Source organism: Protobothrops mucrosquamatus, unplaced genomic scaffold, assembly GCF_001527695.2.
Source record: "Protobothrops mucrosquamatus isolate PMUCROS unplaced genomic scaffold, P.Mucros_1.0 scaffold259, whole genome shotgun sequence".
Lineage (NCBI taxonomy): Eukaryota > Metazoa > Chordata > Lepidosauria > Squamata > Viperidae > Protobothrops > Protobothrops mucrosquamatus.
Window position 1 is genome coordinate 355,587 of NW_015386606.1, and position 22,444 is coordinate 378,030.

At 37.9% G+C, this 22,444-nt stretch overlaps 1 protein-coding gene across 1 annotated transcript in view; it reads left to right on the forward strand.

Annotated features, from left to right (window-relative positions):
* Window positions 1–10,645: 10,645 nt before the first annotated feature.
* The window catches only part of OTUD4 (OTU deubiquitinase 4), a 31,679-nt gene continuing 19,880 nt past the window's right edge, over window positions 10,646–22,444 (forward strand). Inside the window, exons 1-6 of the mRNA XM_029283879.1 lie at window positions 10,646–10,810; window positions 13,876–13,959; window positions 15,320–15,370; window positions 18,147–18,193; window positions 20,408–20,480; window positions 20,702–20,783. Coding sequence (XP_029139712.1) covers window positions 10,646–10,810; window positions 13,876–13,959; window positions 15,320–15,370; window positions 18,147–18,193; window positions 20,408–20,480; window positions 20,702–20,783 — 502 coding nt within the window. The remainder of the gene's footprint in view (window positions 10,811–13,875; window positions 13,960–15,319; window positions 15,371–18,146; window positions 18,194–20,407; window positions 20,481–20,701; window positions 20,784–22,444) is intronic.

Genomic DNA, 22,444 nt, shown 5'->3' on the forward strand with positions numbered 1-22,444 from the left:
TACCTTGCTTCTTCAAAGTCCAACTTTCACTAAACATTAAGTTCACTGATATTAATGATATTCAGCTGTGAGCCAAATGGTGATTGTTGTCTATATTTTTATGTTACTATATGTGGTTAACTGTAACTCATTTAAAGTATTTGGAAATGTAGTGCCATATAAACAGAAATAATAAAGAAATACATGGGAACACACCCACCCCCTGACAGTATGAAGAAGACATTTCATTTTTTTTAGTTCATGTTAAGAGAGAAAACAAAATGTGTCCAATTTTTGGTTTGGTACATATACTGTATACAAAAATAAAAAAATGCTTATTTCTTCCCTGGTAGTGACACAACTTTACAAAATGTGACACAACTTTAAGGAAGCTAAACTGTGAGCTGGGCTACTCAGTGACTAATAATGAGGAGAGACATAATAGCTTTTTCCCACACAAGAGTCACATCATTAAGACTGAATTCATCCTTCTGGGGCTATGTTCCTGGAATGTGTGAAGAATTAATTAGCACACAAAAACAGGTAAGAGAAACAATTTTGGCAGCTTTCAAAGAAAGAGGTGCCAGGCATGGTAAGAAGAAAAGCTTGAAAGAAACACAACAAAGTGGTTTAAGAGAACCTTTTAATTTGTTTGGATAAGTGCCAGTCAGCTGCCCCCTTAAACAAATCACAAATTTGTAAGTCCTAGGAATTATTTCTTTAAGTGGATTCAAGTAAGACTAGTTGGAAAGTGGATGAAGCATGAGGCAACAGTTCCAGTTTGTGCACTGAGTGAGAACGTCAACTGAACTTTAAAAGGTGACATTGTTAGAAAGAGGTTTGGGAGAGAGAAAGAAGTTGATCATAGGGCTGTTTTAACAGTGGCACTGTGTATTGTGGAACAATCCAAAATTTATTTAATGAAATTTATTTACCACTCATCTCGTACCAACGATTCTGAACAGTTTACAGCATAAAAACATATATTGCAATGATCAGAACTAGTTTTACTAATGTTTTATTTCTGGAACAGTGTTGAATATTACATTCTGCATGCAGACCTACTGGAAGCAGGGAACAAGGAAAAGGAACTTAGAATGGGTCAGAAGCTCTTTGGTAGCTTAGCAACTGGAACAAAGTGTTTCTAGCTGGGAAACTACATCTTAAATGAGTACAAGTTTGGGAAGAGAACAAAGTAAAATGAAAAGTCAGATAAAAACAAAAGTAAGTAAGAAAGAAAAAAGTTGTAGAGTAAAAACACACTACATTTCCATATCAATAGCCACCACAGGAAAATAGTTTGGTTTTATAAAAAAAAAATCCGGTTCTACTTTTAAGACCACTTGTACTTGAGTAATAACCTTAGAGGCATTTGCTTTTCAGTCACATGTCAGACTTTAAGATGTGTGGGCTTCAACTCCCAGAATTCTGGCTGGGGAATTCTAGAAGTTGAAGTCCACACATTTAAACTCGTCAAGGTTGGGAAGCACTGCCCTAATGTGTTTAAGCAATGCCTTCCTGGAAAATGAGAAATGGAACAGAAATAGAAACATCTATCCTTAGTTTGAAATGGAAGCTTCACCTTTGCTCTTATGTCATCACAGACCTTTAGCTAAAGTGATTAGATATACATACTAATAATAGTCCCAGATTTATATTCCCAAAAGAGTGAGAGATAAAAAAATATACCCTAAAGTGTGACTTTCTTACAAGATTACAGACAACTGAAAACCTGTGATGGTTTTCATCCTATTCCCTATCAGCATATCAAAATACATATTGTTATCTTGTTCATATACAGTACATGGTAATTTGGCTATGGAAAAGCTAACTGTTAGCTACACAAACTGGGATCATGCACTATTAAATCCTTCAAAGTTTCATCAGTGTCTTGTGGCTTACAGATGCAATTTTAGTAATGGAAAATGAGATCATCCATGTTGTGGTAGGTTATTCATTAGGGAGAGAATGGTGCAACTGATATCATCATTACATCATTTTACTCTGTGCCTCTCACTGCAGCAGATAGGGAAAACACCTATTGAAAGTCAGTTATTTCATCTTCTCCTTCTGTTATTTCATCTTCTTCTGCAGGCTGTGCTTATATATAAAGGTCTGGAATGCCATTTCTGCTCCATTAAAATTCTAAAATTGAAAACTGGAGTAAAGAACCTAAAGATGATTTTTGTGCATATTAGCTCTTTCTAATTCTATAAAACCAATATTTAAAACAGAAACAATAATACTGTATCAAACCAATAATTCTGCAATAATAAAAAAAACTATTAAAGGCTCCAAGTAAGTACTAGGAATAGCTCAGCATGCAAGTTCCATTTCTCTGAGTTAATATGTCATGCTAAGCCATTGTTTTCACCCCTTTTATAAAGCAATATTGCAGAGCAGCAAAATACATGTGGCTAGTATGAGTAATTCTTGCATTTGTTTCTTTTTTTTTTTTAGCTTCTCTAGCCTTGAACATCTTACAAACTTCGGCAGGACACAGAAACAGGAATAAATCAAGAAACCACAAACAATATTTGTGTATGGATCATGCTAAAGCATAGCTGTAATCAGTAAGTTAGGGTTGCATAAACTTTTTTTTTGTCTGAGGGCCAGAATGTATTGAATTGAGACTTAACAGAAAACTGTTTTTGGTATTATTATTATTATTACTAAATTTTGTTGCTATCAGCAGTATCCAATCATGTATCGAATAGGATTTCCTTTGGTCAAATAATACATTTCAATTTTGTAACAATTTTTGGAATTCTTTAGAAATGGTAGCCAAGACTTCTCAGAGTAAAATGAGGCTTAGGTCACAGTTATTGGAAATCCTTTGCAGATTCAATCATCTCTACAGAGAGCCATCCAACTCTGCTTTGTTGCATTTCCAGTTCACTTTTGTTAAAAAAAATAAAAACAAGTTATTTTGTATTATGCTAAATAAACAAATAGGCAAAACCCTGATTGGTTTGGCATGATATTTGTAAATCCAAGGAGTCTAGTCAGTGCAGTGATGAAAATAACTAGGCTGCCTGCATCTTTTACTCTCAATAATTTTGTGAAAGTATTTTAAAATAGAAATTCTTTCACTTTCTTAAATAGTTATAGGTAAGAGACATATACTAGTTGCCTTTTTATACAGAGCTTCAACTCTTACTGAATTATGTTTAAATGCAACTCGTGTTCTTACTTATTGTAGATATTTTGATTTCTACAATGGAATTTTAATCGTTAAATGTTAAGTACTGGAACTCCTTGGCAGATTCAGTCATATATAAATTCAATACATGAATAAAGAGTAGAAAAAAGATCTGCTTGTCCTCATATTCTTATTGTCTGCTTCCTTAACAATTGCCTCCTCTACAACCATGGTCCAATTGGTATGCATGCTGCCATAGTTCACAGACAGAACTAGACTCATTCTCTGAGAAGCCTCCCCAGGTAGACCAGGCAGGAAACATGACCAGATGAGCTAATTCTACTTGATTGTAAAACTCCATCAACAGAATTTGCAAGTCTGAAACTACGAATCTCCCACCATCTCCTATGCCCTCTCTTATCTGACCATTCCTGAGGCATCATTCTTCTCCTGTGTCATTCTCACACCATTACATTCTCTGCTAGGCAAGGTGTCAGGCACAAATAACCAGGAACAGGAGTTGAGTTTAAAGCGCTAAGAGTTTATTCTTGTCACCTGTACACAAGGATCGGAGGGACTGGTGTCGTTTCCCTGATTCTGCAGCCTCTTTTCAGGATAGCTTTCACTGGAAGTGTGAGTGGGATGTCTTTCTCCTCTCCTGGGTGCTTTAGAAGGGCAAATCTTGACCATGTGCCCAGATTCTCCACAGTAGAAACAGAGTGCCAAATGTCTGTGCATCTGCCTTTCTTTTGTGGCTGGGGATTGTCTAGCTGCCTATTTGCATGGGCTCTTTCCCTCCTGATCCTCTTCAATTGGTGCAAGGGGTTCGAGGTTTGGATATGGGAGTTGAGGAGTTGGCAGCCTGTGATCATTGGAGTTAGCTTAGGTGTCTTCTAAATTTGAGTCAATTTTAATGCAGGTTCTATAAATTTGATTCAGGGTCTATGGAACTCCCTGCCTGATAAATTCATTAGCAATCCTGTCATTGAGACTACATCTGAATTGTGCCATCTGCTACAACCAATTTGAATTCTTCAATATATAGTTTTACTCTCTGGTTGCCCTGTTGATGCTCCTGAATTTTGCATGTGGCGGTGTCTTGCATAGGCTCTTCAAAGTGTTCTCTGAAGTTTACTAAGAAGTTTTGATAGTTATCTATGATTGGATCATTGGAGCCGTGGTGGTGCCTGGCTGAGGAATTCTGGGAGTTGAAGTTCACAAGTCATAAAAGGGCCAAGTTTGAAGACCCCTGTTTTAAAGCATGAAAGATTCATTGGCTTTGGATTAGTCGTGTCAAGAGCTAAAAGAAAAGTTAAAAGTATAGGTAGTCCTTGATTTACGACCATAATTGAACCCACATTTGTGGTCGTAAGTTGTAATGGTCATTAAGCAGATCATCACATAACCATGCCCAAGTTTACCAACATTTTTTGGGGTGGTTGTAAAGTGAACACTGCAGTTATTGAGCAAACACTGTGGTTGTTAAGTGAATGCTGTAGTTGTTGAGGACTACCTATATGACAAAATGCAGTTGAATGAATTACCGAAGCTAGCCTGTGGCTTGACTTTAATTTCTTCTGTACAAAAAGGCCTAAGAAAACTGTTCAGTTCATTATTTCATGCCATATTTCTTGTTAATAGCATTGGAGCGGTCTTCACATTTGTGCATATTTGATTTTTGCATGCAAACTATGTTTAACAATAGTCTGTGAAGTAGCTTTAGAAAACTACATTGTTTTATGAAAAAATTTAAAGCTATTATTTAAAATGATACACATGGAAAAAGAAAAGATCCACATGGTTAAACAAATCACAATTGCCATTAATACAGTAGTTCATTCTGAAATTGGAAACAAAATGCCAATTAAAACCCTAAACAATGTTCCTTCTTATCATATAGGGTGGATGATCACAATATTATGTTATTTCAATGATTTGATCAGTATTTGCTTGTGTGACTACCTTGTCTGGTTAATAAATGACTGAGTGTATATGATTTTAGCCAAAAAGACTAAGAATGTCAACAATTTATAAGTCCTGAGCCTTGTAGTTCTATAGTTAGTTTAATATTATTTTTCACAAAACTCTTTTCTGGAATGTTATTATAACAATTATTAAATAGCCAGTTTTATTATCTAAAAAGCAGTGTTATAATTTGTATAATCTTGAAATTTCAAGTGACTTGATACCAAGGTTGCAAGAAAGGAGTTTATGATTACATCAGACTAATGATAAAACAAAAAATGAGTCATAGCTATTTACTATTAACCCCTTTGTTCTCATACTTGCTGAAGGCTGATTGCTTAGCAACAAATTGTTAATTGACTTTATTTGGACTGGACATTTCATTTGCTTCTTTGGTATAATTTAACTAGAATATAGCCAAAACATTGTTAAAGCATATCGTAGCATAGCACAGTGCATAGCAAAGTAAAAGAAAATACAGAGACATTAGAAAGGTATGAGGCAAATACAAAGTAAAATTAAATATTGTGTAGGCATAGTCCTAAGCTGGTTTTATATTAGGAAAGGGATAGATGCAAGTAGTCAGGCTCTAGAATTATAGTATAAGTCCTGTCCTCAAGGCAATTTAGTTTTGTAGTCACCAGATGGAACCATCAAACTGGACATCAAAACAAGTGATTTTCAAGTTGTGAAAACAAAAACTGAAAATTGTTTTGACATAAACACTTTACAAACTTTCTTAAAAGCCAAAAGAAAAAAAACCTACCCTGAAGTGCAGACCTTGGCTTTAAAGGTTGCTTGCTTTAGTGCTCTATATAAGTATTTCTCAACCTTGGCAACTTTAACATGTGTGAATTTCAACTCCTGGAATTCCCAGCCACATATCTTAAAGTTGCCTATGTTGAGAAATTGATGACATACAAAATTTATGTATGATTACCAGTTATTCTCTTTTGATACTGTCTACATTTATGAAATGATAGCATGTTTTATTCTGGTTTGAGCATTTTAAAATATGTACATATAAAAAGTAAACAGCAATCAAAATAAATGTCTCTCGTGTTACTTGTATAACTATCAATATATTTGAGGTTTTATTAAATAACAGACCCAAAACATAGTATTATTTGTCTTAAAGAACTCTTAAATTTAAAGAGTTTAAACTATATTTCTTTTCTTTTGCTCTACTCTGTAGGACTTTGGTGCCATCTAGAGTGTATAAAGTATTAGAGAAACTATAGTACAGTATGAAAAGGGGGAAAAAACAGCTGTGTTAGCCGGATGAAAAACTTTTGAGAGCTAGGCCACTGGAAATATCCTAAGATAGATTTACAACTCTTCAAAACGTTTTATCAAGCCAGATGGTGAACAAATCAATCACAAGAAAAAAGGAACGATATTAAAATTAAGGTTTCTGTACTGAAGTTGAAGTCAATGCATACAGAAGTTAAAAAATAGCTTACAGACATTTGAATTAAACTGTGCTGAGTGATGGTCCCATTGAGCACTTAGAGTTGTCTAAGAGGCTTCTAGAATCAAGAACACTCAGTACTGATCACCAAGTGTTACTGAAATAAATATTGAAGTGAAACTTACACTGATTTCTTGGTGGAAACCAACATAGAGTTTTAGATTGTGTTCATTTCAAAAAAATCAAACAGAAGCAAATTGAATAGTTTATCAAGAAGATAAAGCATTGTACTCCCACAGAATACAATTCCAGTACTGGAATTTTAGTTTGAAATTCTTACAGAGTTTCCCTAATTAGGCTTTACTGTGGCTATGATTGCAAAAGACTGGTTTATCTGCATTAAGATGACATATTTTATTATTTAATTCGATTTAATTCGATTTTAAAACAAATTATTTATTTATTATTGTGGTTTTTAGTATCGCCTGTTCACCGCCCTGAGTCCCGCAAGGGAGATAGGGCGGTATATAAATTTAATAAATAAAATAAAATTTAATTTAATTTAATAAATAAAATTTAATAAATAAATATATCAATATAGTTAGATGTAGATGGAGGATCCACTGTTAAGTGGAGACATGAAGAGAAGAAAAGTGGAAATATCATTGTACTCAGGTGTCATTCTCTAACTCAGGGATGATCAATTAATTTTCCCAAGGAGTCTTCTGAGAAACTGGGACTGTGATGCAGAGCCAAACCAATAGGCTGAACTAAATTCTGCTGCTGGGCCCCCTGTGTTGAAGGAAGAGGGAACGTGGAGCCTCCCTTCACTCCACCTCAGTCTGCCGCAGCTTTTCTGCAGGTGTAGAAAGTCGCTTTCTCTTGCCAGTCAACTAAAGGAGCACATTTGGCTTCTTGTCCTGACCCCTGCTGTGTGCTTATTTAAATTTTATTTTCTAACTTCCAATTGATCTCAGACAGGCAAAGAGGGACAGCCAAAGGGCCAGATGTGGCATGTGGGTTGGAGGCTGTAAAATGCCCAGGTCTGCCCTAACTGTTAAATAGAGATATTCAGGTCAATGCGTCTCCTTGGTGCAATGTGGAAGTGGTTTTCCACTCCTTCTTCTGGGATTTTTTTTTTAAAAAAATCTGTTTAGGCTGCAAATTCCTCAGCAATTTCCCCATCTAATTACCAATTAAAATTGACCGCATTTAGCTTTCTAGATCAGCCAAAGTTAGCTAAGTCATGCCATTGCTTTGGAAATAATTAATAAATGATTTGGCCTTGATTTATCAGCCCTTCATTTATTTTTATATTATAGTAAATATTTGATTTAAATGCTAAGCAAGGATTTACAGCACATTCTCCACGATAAAGGAATGGTTGATAAAGTTGACAGGTTTTGCTGAAATGGATAAGTTGACATTATCTACATTTAGTGACTGAAATCCTGTTATGGGCTTTTTGAATAAAAATGAAAAAAGTGAACTTGTGACTTATGGCTTTGATGGGATAGATTATAGAAAGAGTTGTAGTATGATGTAACTTTACAAAGAGAGGTCAAAGATATTTATACTTACAACTCCTGTGAAGAATATTGAAAATTTATTTTTTTCTCCTATTTTTTCCAACTTTTTTTTTCTTGCACCTTTTGCTTTTTCTTTGATTTTTTTTCTTTTTTCTTCCTTACTTTATATTAGTTTGTATTTTTATCTTGTTTAAAAGTTTAAATAAAATTATATACACATGGGCATATACATATACTAGTTGGGTCACAGATCCAAGGAGTCAATACTAAGGATCCATTCTTTAATCTTTACATAAGAATAAGTTGTTATATCTCAGGAACTCACTCCCTGAATAAATATGTATACACTAAGTACTGTAGGTTCTACCAGTTGATAGACAGTGATGCTGCATGCAATTTCAACTTGTACAGTAGATACTAGGTACACATTACATGTCCTAATGTGGCTTCTCTGACTTTGACTTAATGATGTAAAAAGTTAATGTTCTTAAAGGAAGGCTCTTGGAGGTTTTAGAACAAATATTTGTATTATAGCACTTAACATTTTATTTATTTATGCTATTTGTTATCTTTTTTGTTTGGTCATCACAACTACACAACACTCAATAAATGTTGGGTCTGTTTAGCTTTAAGGTATCTCATCCATTCCTTACTATGGCAGGACTGCAAGAGTGTTAGCAAAGTTTGGTCCACTGTCCACTTTACATTTCCCCAAGATAGACTCATTGAAGCAGCATAATTGAGAATAATGTGCAGTTTCTTTGGGATATATATGTTCAGAATCCCACTTGTCCTATTCCTAGATACTGCTTGCAACAAGACTTTGACACACTTCTCCAATATGCACATTCTGAAACTAGATCTTTCCCAAAGACAGCAATTCCAAATAAGCTTAATTGGAAACCTCATTAAACAGTTTGGTCTTGCTTCAGTATTATTCTATATAGGAAGTATTTTGAAGGAAGCCCCATTACACACACTTGGGCACACTTTAAATCAGCAAGAGAATAAGTGCATGGCCTGGATCAGGGGTAGGCAACCTTGGCTCTTTTATGACTCGTGGACTTCAACTCCCAAGATTCCTGAGTCAGCCATGCTGGCTCAGGAATTCTGGAAGTTGAAATCCAGAGTCATAAAAGAGCCAAGGTTACCTAGGCTATAAATTACATAACCACAACCACTATACAGCATTATACAGTGTATTTATTAGGCTTTTATCCTTTTTTCCATATACAACTCAAGGTAGCAAACCTACCAACACTTTCTATTTTCCCGAAGTGAGTTATGATGTATGCTTTAAAGAGCAGAAAATAACTAGCCTTGACAAAATTACAATTTAAAATATTTAACTACTAGCCTCTTTAGTTGTAGAAGCAAATATTGGACACTGTTGAATTATATTTGACAAGAAAACTGCAGGGATTTGTCAGGCAGGCAAATCAGACACGACTGAATGGAAGAAAAAAAATGTACGAAGACAGTTGTGAGCTGTCTTTTTATTCAATGTGTCCTGTGTATCTGGATCGGTGTCTATCAACCTTGGTCGCTTGAACATGCATGGAGTTGAAATCCATATATCAGCCAAGGTGAAGAAACGCTGAAATAGACCCTTGGTTTTTTTTTTGAGCTGAACAGTTGAGTTACCCTTGGATGCGCATGTTATGGAAAGCCAACCGCAGGATATGTAATAATAATAAGTAATAATGATAAAGTTGGAAGGGACCTCGGAGGTCATCTAGTCCAACCTCCTGCTCAGGCAGGAAACCCTATACCATTTCGGACAAATGGCTGTCCAGTCTCTTCTTAAAAACTTCCAGTGTTGGTGCATTCACCGCTTCTGGAGGCAGGTTGTTCACTGGTTAATTGTTCTAACTGTCAGGAAGTTTCTCCTTAGTTCTAGGTTGCTTCTCTCTTTGGTTAGTTTCCACCCGTTGCTTCTTGTCCTGCCTTCGGTGTATACAAAAGCAAGTAGCTCTTTTTAGATCCGTCTTCTGGCCAACCAGACTAACGTAATCATAGCAAGCGCCAAGGTCACCAAACAACTAAGCAGCTCCCGCCCGCCAGCCCGCTTCCCACTCGGTAGGAAGCGCGCCAGAGAAGGCGGGAAGAAGTGGGCGGGATCGACGCCCCTCCCTTCAGGCCGCGCCACTTCCTGCTGGAGTCGAACTACAACTCCCAGAACACCTTCGAGTGCCGGTCTGGCTCTGAAAGTGAAAACAAACTTTAAAGGCTGCCCGTTCCAGGGGAAACCCACCACATGTTTCGTTTCCGAGTGGGAAGCTCGGCGATGCGCCAAAGCTGCCCTCGGGAGCTGGTTTGGGGAAGGAAGGCGCGCTGGGTTTAGTGGAGAGTAGAGGCAGCGCGGGTGACCAAAGGAGGAGGCCGAGGAAAAAGCAGTCACCCGCGGTCACCAGTTCAAGTGGCGCCTCTCTCGAAGAGTCCCCCATGCGACCTGCAAACGTGAGCCTGGCGCCTCCCGCTGCCGCCTTGGCAACCGCCTCTCGCCTTCGGACAGCTTTCCCCGGCGGGTTGCTTTCGAGGCCGGTCGCCCTGTGCTACATACCCATCTAGTTTCTTTTTCAACCATGTGGGGCTAACTAAGAGGAGCAATAAACAAACATGATGGAGGAGGCGACCGGCAGCGAGGAGGAGCAGAGCCGCCTGGGCAACGGCGTGGGGAGCCCTGCCGAGGCTGCCATGGACGGCTACTTGCGATCTCAGGGATTGTACCGCAAGCGAGTGGCGAAGGACGGGTCGTGCCTCTTCCGAGCGGTGGCGGAGCAGGTAAAAAGTGCGGATTGCCGTCAGCAGCCGCGGCTGGGTCAGAGGACCGGGGGGGGGGGGAAACGCCTCGTCGGGCGCCTCTCTTAACTTCATACACTACAATTCCCATCACTCTCCGCGGACGATGGGAGGCGAGAGGCTGTGGGAAAAATCCAACAAACGGCTGGAAGTCGATCGGGGAGGAAGCGAGCCCTGGTTCGCCGTAGGCCGCAGCAGATCGGAATTCCCGTTGGCAGGGGAGGAGGTCTTGACTGAGCGGGGCTGGCTGTCGGCTATCACCACAACAACAGTCACACTGGAGACGGAAGTTTTTAGCTTCTAGCTGAAAGGGAGAAAGGGGAGCAGTTAGGGGTTAGTCATTTTATGGGGAAAAAAAAAATCTGGGAAAGAAAATTCGGGATGGAAACTCATTTTCCGGGCCTTCCTTATTGCAGTGGCTGCAGATCGTCGCTCATCCTAGTTTCTAGGAAGACTGAAATCTTGCTTGTGCATCCAGAAAGTTATTTTGGCGTTAAGTTTCTGTTTCCTGTTTTCAAAAAAAAAAAATATGTGATTCATTTTGTTGGCCCAGAAAAAAAAAAGGGGAGGGAGAGATTATTTTGCACTCTGCCTCATTTAAGTCTAATAATTTCACTCTGCATACATATGGTGTGAACGATATGCACAGTGCAAAACAAGAGAAAATGCTGGGGGATCCTAAGCGTTTAATCCAGGGGTAGGCAACCTTGGCTCTTTTATGACTCGTGGACTTCAGCTCCCAGAATGCCTGAGCCAGCAAAGCTGGCTCAGGAATTCTGGGAGTTGAAGTCCACGAGTCATAAAAGAGCCAAGGTTGCCTACCCCTGGTTTAATCTTTGCAGTTAAAATACAAAACTTATTGAAGCTGATCAGCTTTGTTTTTCTTGTGGCTCAGCAAACTTGCAGAGTATTTGTGTGACTCAACCTGCATTTAAATGCAGCCTGCAGGATGTCTGGCCTATTGAATAAATGGATGCCCCAAGGGCTTCTTAAATTTAGGCTAGCTTCCTGTAGCCCTAATGACTAAGCACTTTTTAAAAAGGCAGGAGTGGAAAGCTTTTCATAATATTGATATACTTTCACTTCTACTCACATAACATTGGATTTTGATATGAAACTGGTACTTGATGATCAGAGGAATTACCAGGTCTGAGATAGTTTAGGATGGTTCCCAAGAAAAGTTAATATTCGTCAAGAAGTCCTTGGTTTGACTTGCATTTCCTTTCTGGAATTTATGAGGTAAGCAACTTTGTTTTCTCTAGTTGCTTTGAATTCCAACTCTAAACCCAGCACACAGTCAGTGAACAGAAATTATGGAAGCTGTAGTCTTAAATAAGAGAATATTGCCTGTCTCTGCAATAGATTTGGTCAGCTAGTTTTGGTTCCTCTTCAAATGTCAATAAAAGAAATGTTTCTAAAGGAGAAACATTGTTTCCATGTTAACCCAACAGTAAACCACAATCTAACCAATCAGATTATGCTAAATTTAACTGGTGTCACTAGTTTATGGTTCAATGTATTTTGAGAATCTAGAAAAATTGGATTGAATAACCATGGTTCAATTAACAGGATGAAGACTTTGTGAACACAGCCAGCTCCTTGATGCCACAGATTCTAATTTTGGTATAATAGGCCAATATAGCTAATTCTTTGGAAATAGCTGCATTCCAAATGATGTAAAATAGTGCATGTCAGGGATTTGAGCAGCAGTTGTATATAGGTAGTCCTCAACTCAAACCACTCATTTAGCAACTTTTTGAAATTAGAGTGGAATTGAAAAAAGTAACACAACCGGTCCTTTGACTTAAGAATATCATAATGTCCCCACAGCATGTGATTATCATTTGGGCACTTGGTAACCATTATGTATTTACGAAAGTTGCAACATTCCTAGGTCATGTAATTGCCATTTGCGACCTTCCCAGCCAGCTTCTGACAAGCAAAACATGGGGGAAACCCAATTTGCTTAATGACTGCATGATTTACTTAATAGCTGCAGTGATTAACTTTATTGTAGCAAAAAAAGATCATAAAATTGACACTCGCTTAACAATCTTACTTAGCAGTGGAAATTCTGGTCAGTCGTACATTGAGAACTATCTGTATAAATGGTTATAAAATCTAATCAGTACAAGTGTTGCTCTGTCAGAAAAATCAAAATCCACAAGTTTTTTTCAGGATCTTAAAGAGTATCTAAATTGGAGATCTTCAAAACTGTTCATCAGACAGGATATTCAAAACAAGTAACAGTAAACAAACCTGTCCATTATTGTGGCACTGGAATTTTTGTAGGGATTTGCATGATAAAACAATGTCCTGCAGCTTTGAAAACACAATACCAATTAAATATCAATCTGTCTCAATATTGGCTCATAGATTCATTATTAATCAGGCAAAACATGTATCAACATGCTCTTTATTTTGTAAAGAATAAGTAGCTTTTAAGTGCCTTCATCTGATCCTTGAACTAGAGACTTTAAAGTTTCAAATGTTTCTTGAAATTTTGCATTACTATATACTTTGTGTTTTAATAATTCTGTCATATCTTTATCTGAAAAGAATTTTAAATTGATTTAATATATACTGTATGTCTAGATATTTTTATGACTGGTTGCGTAGAATGATAACAGATTTGAGACAGGTTCATGGTCTCTTTGAATTAGGTCTTTTACTTAGCTTTACTGGAAATATATAACTGTTGCTAACCTATATGGTGGATGAATGGACAGCCTCAGTTCTGAAGGATAAGAGGTCATTTTATTTTTTAATTTCCTAGATAAATAAAACAACTAAATATTATTGAAATTAAAAAAAAATCATTTCAAAATATAGATTGCACTGATGGTTTCGTCTGGATATGTTATTTTAAATAAAGATCATTTTTTTGAAAGCTTATTTTGAAATTTGGGATTTACTCTACTTCTTTATCTGCATATATAATTAAAGCTGAATTCTAGCTCTAATTAACAACTTTAATCTCTTGGATTTTAAATCTGTAACTAAATATACATAAACTTGGAACCCTTTTTTTAATAACTTTTTTTCAGGTTTTCCACTCGCAGATTCAGCATCTTGATGTTAGGATGGCCTGTATAAACTATCTGTGGAAAAACAGAGAGAAATTTGAAGCGGTAAAAACATTATTATATTATGGATAACTATTAAAGCCATTCTGAACCTTTTAAAAACATCTCCTTTTTTACCATTATGAGAAAAAACATGGTCAATTTGCTTATGACAAGCCATGAGCAGTCATTTTATTTCAGCTAAGAGGATCTATGGGTAGTGCCTGAATACACCACTTATTGATTGTTCCTTGTGTCCAATGTTGTGATTTATAATGGACAGAAGACAATATATAAATGTACTAAATAAACCAGGTTTATTACCATATGATGATGTTCAAACTTTTTGTTTGCCTTTATGGGAAGAAACTAACCCTGGACATTGTCTTTCATACCCATGAAAAATCCATGGTTTGGTTTGCTTTTTTGGGTTTAGCATACTGTAGTTCCTAAACCATGTTTTATGGCTTAGTATGTAGGGTAAATTCAGCTACTTGTCACTTAACCATGGTTTACTTAACTATCATAGATGAAACCCAGTTCAATGTGATACATGCCATATCAATATCAGGTAGTTCAGTAAAACTGTTTCCTACATGCTAATATGCATCATCCCAAGACTCTTCAATTTTGTAGTTTCCAAATGTGGTTAATTTCAACTTCCACAATTCCCACTTAGAATGCCTAGTGGCAGTGCTGGTTTTGATATATGAAGATTCTAGCCCAAAGCATTTGGTGAGTACCAGAGTAATTAAGGCTTTCATCAACCATTAGTTTACTTTTATGAAGGCTTATACTTTCTGGGACTCATTAGGATTCATTAGATTTTAAGAATGCTCTGGGTGTACAAGTGGCTAACGTTATGTTCTAACAATATAGTTATACGGTATATATCTCTTGAAATGTGGTTAATATCATAAAGATATTCACTTTGGTTGGCATAGGGAAAAATGAGAACTGGATGCATCTGAGATACATGCATTATTTCAAAATTTTGAAATTTCGGTAGTAAAGCAATTATCAACATTGAGAACTTCTAGATATGCGACCTGCATCTCATAGAATTCTTAGCCATAGTGAATTCTGGGATTTGAAGTCCATTTACATCTGAAAGTCACTAAGTTTGTAAACAATCTGGAGCTTTTCCACAGTGTCCCAATGTCTGCCACTGAATTAACAGCCTGCAATTAATGGAAAGGAAGTTAACATACAACCTGGTGCATTCCTAGATGCTACTCAGAAACTATATAATTTCTGGAGTATTACTTCTGAGTAAATCAAGTAAGTCTCCACAATTTGAAGATTAGAAGTAAGGATCGTTGATCAAATCTTTTTACAGAAGTGAGCCTTGTTATCTTTACTTGGGAGTAAAACTGGTTGTTTCATCACAGTGCTATTAATGCTTCTTCATTTTGATGCTTTACAGTTTATAGAGGGGCCATTTGAGGAACATCTGAAGCATCTGGAAAATCCACAGGTATGTGCTATCAAATTAACCACATACAGTATATAACATTTGGCTTATCTCATTCCCCTAAGGACTGAATCTCGCAAAGTAAATGAACTTTCTTTCGATATTACATGTAACGGTTTTTCAAAGAATGATTAAAAAAGTAAAATGTCTGCGTGACTACAGAGAGTCCTTGATTTACGACCACAACTGAGCCCAATGTTTCTGTTGCTAAGTGAGACATTTTTTGTGAGTTTTGTCCCATTTTATGATCTTTCTTGCCATAGTTGTTAAATGAATCACTGCAGTTTAATTAGTAACACGGTTGTTAAGAGAATCTGGTTCCCCAGTGACTTTGCTTGTCAGAAGTTCACAGAAGGTGATCACATGACCCCAGGACCTTACAGCCTTAATAAATATGAGTCAGTTGCCAAGTGTCTGAATTTTGATCATGTGACCTTGGGGATGCTGCAATGGTCAGTGTAAAAAATGGTCATAAATCAATTTTTACAGTACAGTTGTAACTTCAAATGGTCACTAAATGAATTCTTGTACTTTGAGGACTACCTGTACCCACTGCTTCAAGTGTCGGGGGGCATTTGAAGTTGCAGAGAACATGTACATTTCCTGCAAATAGAGATTTGTTTACAGCCGTTTGTTTATTTTAGCTTGCATAAAGCAAAAGAAAGACAAACCTCACATGGTACACAAAAATAATAAATAGTGCATATGAAAACATAAGGAACCATGTACCAAACCATGTTTTGGTGACATAGTTCCTTAAGCAGTAAAATGGGTCTTGGCGTACCTTTTCTCTTGTCAGGAACTTAAAATGACTGGGTGAATAAACTGTTTTTGCTGGAAAGTTAGAAATAATAAGACAAATAAAGGTAATTAGTATAGCAATATATTATCAGGATAAAATTCTTAAATAATAATTCCTGGGTATCTTCAAGACCATATTTCCTATATAGTTTTTATCTATCCAACCTGGATGGTCAGAGAGCACTTACTAAGTCCCCGTCTACCAGGAGTTGAACAGAGGAGCCCAATGGGTGTTCTGGGTGGCAGTTCCCTCATATAGAACAGCTTTTCTTCTGATCTGAGGATGGCCTCCATTCTCAAAACCTTGTAGGAGATCTTTGGGAACTGAGTATAGAACCACAGGCCTTATATGTATTGTTGTAGAAACACTATTAAACACTATTAAACACTATTCAATTTGTTTATGCAATCTACCGAACAACCCATATCTTCTCCACCCAGCTTTACAGGTAGAATTGGGGATGGCAGCAATAAAACTTGTAGGAAAGTTTTTATCTGCTTCTTGAAATTTAAAATAGGAAGAATGGTAGTCCACTTGTGATACTCACTTAGGGAGCTTATTAATCTGGCTCTGGTTTTCATGGTAATTGGAATTATTGAAGTTTAGTTACTGTTGAGCTTTTTCCTTGCGGTAATGGCTAAAATTATTTTTTGTTGGCTCCTCAAAGAAGATGATAAACCAGAAGAATAGAGATGCTAGAACAAAATGTGCTATTGTTCTGTCTGGAATATTGTTTTTCATATTAATATAATTAATAAATCAGTGCCAGGCTACAAGGGGGTGTATTTAATGCATATCTGCTTTGGCATTTTTGTATATTGCCTCTTTCTCTTTTTTGACTTTTTCTGAGTTCTTTCTGCTTATTGGGCAAGGATAAGAATGCAGTTGACCCTTCCCATATTTGAAATGCAGCATCATTGGAGGTGAAGACAAGGCCATTGTTTTTAATATTTTGCATTATGCATTAAGGCAGTGGTTCTCAACCTTTTTAATGCCGCGACCCCCAACCGGTTGTAAGTCGAGGACTAAACCGGTCGTAAGTCGAGGACTAAACCGGTCGTATGTCGAGGACTACCCAACCGGTCGTAAGTCGAGGACTTTCCCTGCCTGGGAGCGCCGCACATGCGTGGTCCCGCCCCCTGCGCCGGCTGAGGTGTAGCTAGCAAGCGGCAGAGACGGAGCAGGCCGACCACCAGCTGGCCCAGCTCAAGGGAGGAAAGGCACCCGCCGGAAAAGGGGGAAAAAAATGGCGGACAGCCTTGCTTGGCGACCCCCGTGAAATGGTCGATCGACCCCAAATGGGGTTGCGACCCATAGGTTGAGAACCGCTGCATTAAGGCTTACTGTGGAGTTTTCACTGTTGTTTCACATATAACAGTAGTCTTTGGAATTTGAAGTCAGGGACTATTTTCACTGGTTAAATTGCTAAGAGACAGTCTGTTTTGTTCTCTGGTTGTATTGTTGGAAAGGGCCCTCGCTATAAAGGAGACCAAAAATAAGAGTTAGTTACGATAGATTTCTCCCTGTGTAAGCGAAGCATGCAGGACCTGAAGGATTCAATACGTTTATAAGGTTATGGATTAAGACTTTTGGGGCAGGATATTTTGTATACCAAGCAGCCATACTTCATAAAGAATAAGGAGCATATGCTAAAAATGGAGAGAATTGATTTTAATTAAAAATTCATGAAAACTTCTGTAGAATTACTAAAATTTTAATATTGGTTAGTTGTAATAAATGCACTTCCACTGATGCTTGATTAAGTAACCTTTTCCCAACCTGGTGTCATCGAGATGTGTTACATTACAATTTGGGTCATAACTCCTATAATTTGTATTTGAGAAAGTTTAAACCAAGGTTTTAACTAACTATTGCTGCTTGCTAGTGATTTAAAGGTCCTTAAATATCCTTTGGGCACTTCACTGGTTATTTACATGTTACTGATTATTTACTTACAGTATCTTTTTTTTACTACAGGAATGGGTTGGACAAGTTGAAATAAGTGCCCTTTCTCTTATGTTCAAGTAAGAAACATTTCTTTAAGGTTCAAAAGAATAATGCTCAACCAATATAATGCATGTTTTAAAATGTGGCAGTTTTTAGAAAAATACAAACAAATTGATCAATTTTATTTTATAGTGGTGGAATAATCTGTTTCATTCAGGACCCTCTAAAGTTGTCAGGCATCCACCTTCTCTATCATCTCTATCAAATTGTCCAGACAAGATATATTAGGCCTCCTTAAAAGGTCCCCAGAAATATCCCCTCCTGCAGTGAAAAATTTATCACTGCCTGGATCTACCTGGCTGTCATCCACCTGGAGCAGTATTTCTCAACCTTGACAATTTTAAGGCATGTGGACTTCAACTCCCAGAATTCCACAGCCAGCATTGCTGGCTGTGGAATTCTGGGAGTTGAAGTCCACATGCCTTAAAATTGTCAAGGTTGAAAATACTGACCTGGAGGCTTCCACCAAACAGAAGGAATAGGAATCTTAACTGACAGGTAGTTGCACAGACAGCATTGAAGACTGTTTCGCCTTCATCAGGTCCAACAGGATGAAGCTTTTCCCCAATAACTGGCGAAGATCTTTCCCCAGGCATCTCAAATAGACCTGCGCCATGCATGGGTTCCAAGTGAATCCAATGACTCTGTTTTCAATAATTTCTGCTGCATGGCCCTGAAAATGATCACTTCAGACTATCTTTAGGGGCTCTTCTGTCCCAGGGGGGATTGGGTGATCCTGAACAGGGCCGCTGGATAATACTCTGTAGGTGCGATAAGGGCAGAGAAATAATGGTATTTTGCCACTCTTATTGCCATCTGGTAGGCCTTAATAGCAGCTCTTAAGCTATGTCCAGGAGGATTCATCCATTTTTTCCTTCAGCAGCACTCTAGGTGTCTCTTTGCTCTTTTCAGAACCTATAACTCCTGTGTGAACCCCAGGGGGAGTCAAGCAATGGGTCAAGAGAGGGTGCCTAGGGGCTATCTTGTCCAAAGCCTCAGCCGGACTTTGGTTCCAGGACATAACCAGAGCTTTGGCAGGATTCTGTAGTAAACCCCCAGGGATATCCACCAGTTCCCTCTGGAATTCATTTGGGTCCATCAGTTGCTGGGGACATACTGCTCAAATGGGTCCAGGTGGGCAGCATAAGAGAGTCTCAAGGGCACCAGGGCATGATCTCACCATGAAAGGGAGGGAATAGTGATAGATTCCCCCATCAGATCACATTGCCAATGATCTGACAAAAAGATCATATCTGGTGTGTGACCACTGCCTCGAGTCAGACCCAAGATGATCTGGGATAGGCCCACGGTGGCCATGAACTTGGGCCGCTTCTAAGGCCAAACCCAGGAATGGCAGGTTGAAGTCTCCAGGATCATAAGCCTGTGGAATTCCACTGCCAGCTCTGAGGTGGCCTTCAGCTGTTTAGACAGGGAGGCTACTATACAGCAGGGAAGGTGGTACAACAGCACCAATTCCAACTGATCCTAGCTTCAGAAACAGGGTCTCACAACCAGAAAGTTGGGGAGCAAGGCCAGAACATAGGAATAAGGGAAGAATCATATCAACAAACTTTTTCCCAGTACAAATGCTGCTAGAGTTGATTATTTTTATTAGACTGCTCAAATATATAAGCTAATAACATTGCCAGGAAATACAGATGCATGTATACAGTAAAACCAAAGTGGTGTATATAACATTCTGTTTAAGGAAGAAATCAGGGAACATGAGGCATAGCAAGCATTGTGTAAAGGCAGAAAATAGAGTATTGTGTGTGATTAGTGCGGCTAGGCTTGTTCATGGCTTCTTGAGGGTTGATCACCACATTCAGTCGGTCTTTTGGGGAAGTTTGCAGAATAAACTTAGCAAGGGCATTACTGTGCTAAATAGCCAAAGAACCGTATTTATCTTCTGTGGCTCTTAATTGACAATTTTAAGACAGACATGGAAGTATTAGAAGCAGATTAACAGAATATCAGGTTCTGTTAAGCAGTCCTATTCCATCTAATAGCCATTGCCAATTCCTGGTGCTTGACCTGAGTTTTGCAGTTAATAGTTATGTGTTGCCATTGCAGAATTCACAAGATATTTTTTCCTGAATTATATATATTTATTAAACAAAGATTCATACACATTTTCTGTCAAGATCAGTCTAGGCTATTTGTATTTATTATCCATTTCATAATGAAACTTGTGTATTTATAGATGGTTTTTCCCTTTATAAATTTTCTAGAAAAGATTTTATAATATATCAGGAACCAAACTACACTCCTTCTTATGTAACCGAAAATGGCTTTCCCGACAAGGTAAGATATATCAGGAACCAAACTACACTCCTTCTTACGTAACCGAAAATGGCTTTCCCGACAAGGTACAGTCCTACTGTAATAGATCTTGCTACTCATGTAACTTGAAGAATTGTGAAGTTTTTGCAGAAGTGATAACAGGAAGTACTGTGCTAGTCTTTAATTTGTCTGTGTAAATTTGCTAGCTATTATATCTTAACTATTCTTATGTTACTTTTTAGATATTGCTGTGTTTTTCAAATAGCAATCACTATGATATTGTCTATCCTATAGACTACAAAATCAAGGCTGCTCTTTGTCAGTGTAAGTATTAATATGATATATCAACTTTGAGATGTGATCACAGTGTGGGATCAGAGGGAACCCATCACATATTTCCATGTTTCTGTATCGTGGGGTGGCTGTTTTAATAGGCAAAAATATAACCAAAATGTAAGTGCTGGCAGAGAGGGCCTACTGCAGATCCTGTTTGTCAAAGAACTCTGACTGTTGGGATCCAGAAGAAGTGCCTTCCCTGCCCAGCTCCTACCCTCTGGAACATTCCACCCTCCAAGGTGAGATCTGCTTCCACATTCCTATCCTGTAAGAGCCTGAAGACCTGGCTCTGCCAGTTGGCTTGTGGACCCAATGGAGGAGTTTCACACTGGAGGTGGCTGTTGGATCAATGGCAAACTCCACTTCCCCCCTTGCTCCCTGCTTCCCCACCCATCTACCTTTCATTCTCATGTCGCTGCATCATTGTTTTCTTTTTCATTGTTTATTCTACTGTTTCATTATTTTATTACTGTTATGTTTACACTTCTTTCATTTCTCTTTTTTTATTCTTGTAAGCCGCCTAGAGTAGCACCATAGTGAGATAGGTGACAAATAAATTTAACATAACAAATGATGAAAAACAAGTGAATTGGGTGCACTAATAGCCCTTGTGGTAGGTATCCATAAAACGTATTAAGATGAATTCCTGCATTTGAGTTATCCATCCTACATTATATAGTGAGGGGAAAAATTATTTGATCTCCTGCTGATTTTGTACATTTGCCTACTGACAAAGAAATGATCCATTTATAATTGTAATGGTAGGTTTATTTTAACAGTGAGAGACAGAATAAAAACAAAAATAAAATCCAGAAAAACACAGTTTAAAAAAGTTATAAATTGATTTGCATTTTAATGAGTTTGGGATATAAGTTCGGAGCTGAAGAAATCTCTGAAGAATTCCATTTCTCCATTATCTGCATACTAGGTTCTTCAAAAAGTGTTCCAGGAAATGATGTATGATAGGGGAAATGGAAACTTGTGGAACTGCTTTAGATCAGAGTTCCCCAACTTTTCCAGCTCCACGGACCAGCAGGGGGTGGTGGAAGGATGATTCTGTGTGAGTGGTGGGCGCATATGCCCGCACTTGTACATATGCCCGCAGCTCACACAAATGGAGTGTGCACATACGTGCTTCCCACTGCTCACGCAAGTGGGGATGCGCACATGAAGGCACTCGCTTATCCACCAACTCCGCATTCCAGTTCCAAATGGCTCAAGGCCCAGTAATGGGCTGCGGCCTGTGGTTGGGGACCCCTGCTTCAGATGAACAGGATATGAAACTCATATTTTGAATATTTGATCTGATATCCCGGGTCTCAAATCTGATGCTGCAACCATAAATTATTTTGCTTGCTTGGAAATGAAAAGTCCTGAAGATAGGCTGAGGTTTATCAAAATAATTGAAGTTAATATTTGTATTAACCTATACAAAGCATTGTTCCCAGAGGTATAGAGTGTATTTCTTAGGCAATTGCAGTTAATAATTAGCCATCTCTGTTTCCCTTTTTAGGAAAGGATAAATCTAACTCTTCATTTTCAATTCTACTTCCTTGCAGTACTCCCATAAATCATTCAAGGGAGTTAATAATCTAAAATAAAATACAATTAAAATCAAATAAAATATTTTGATTGCCCCTATAATAGTT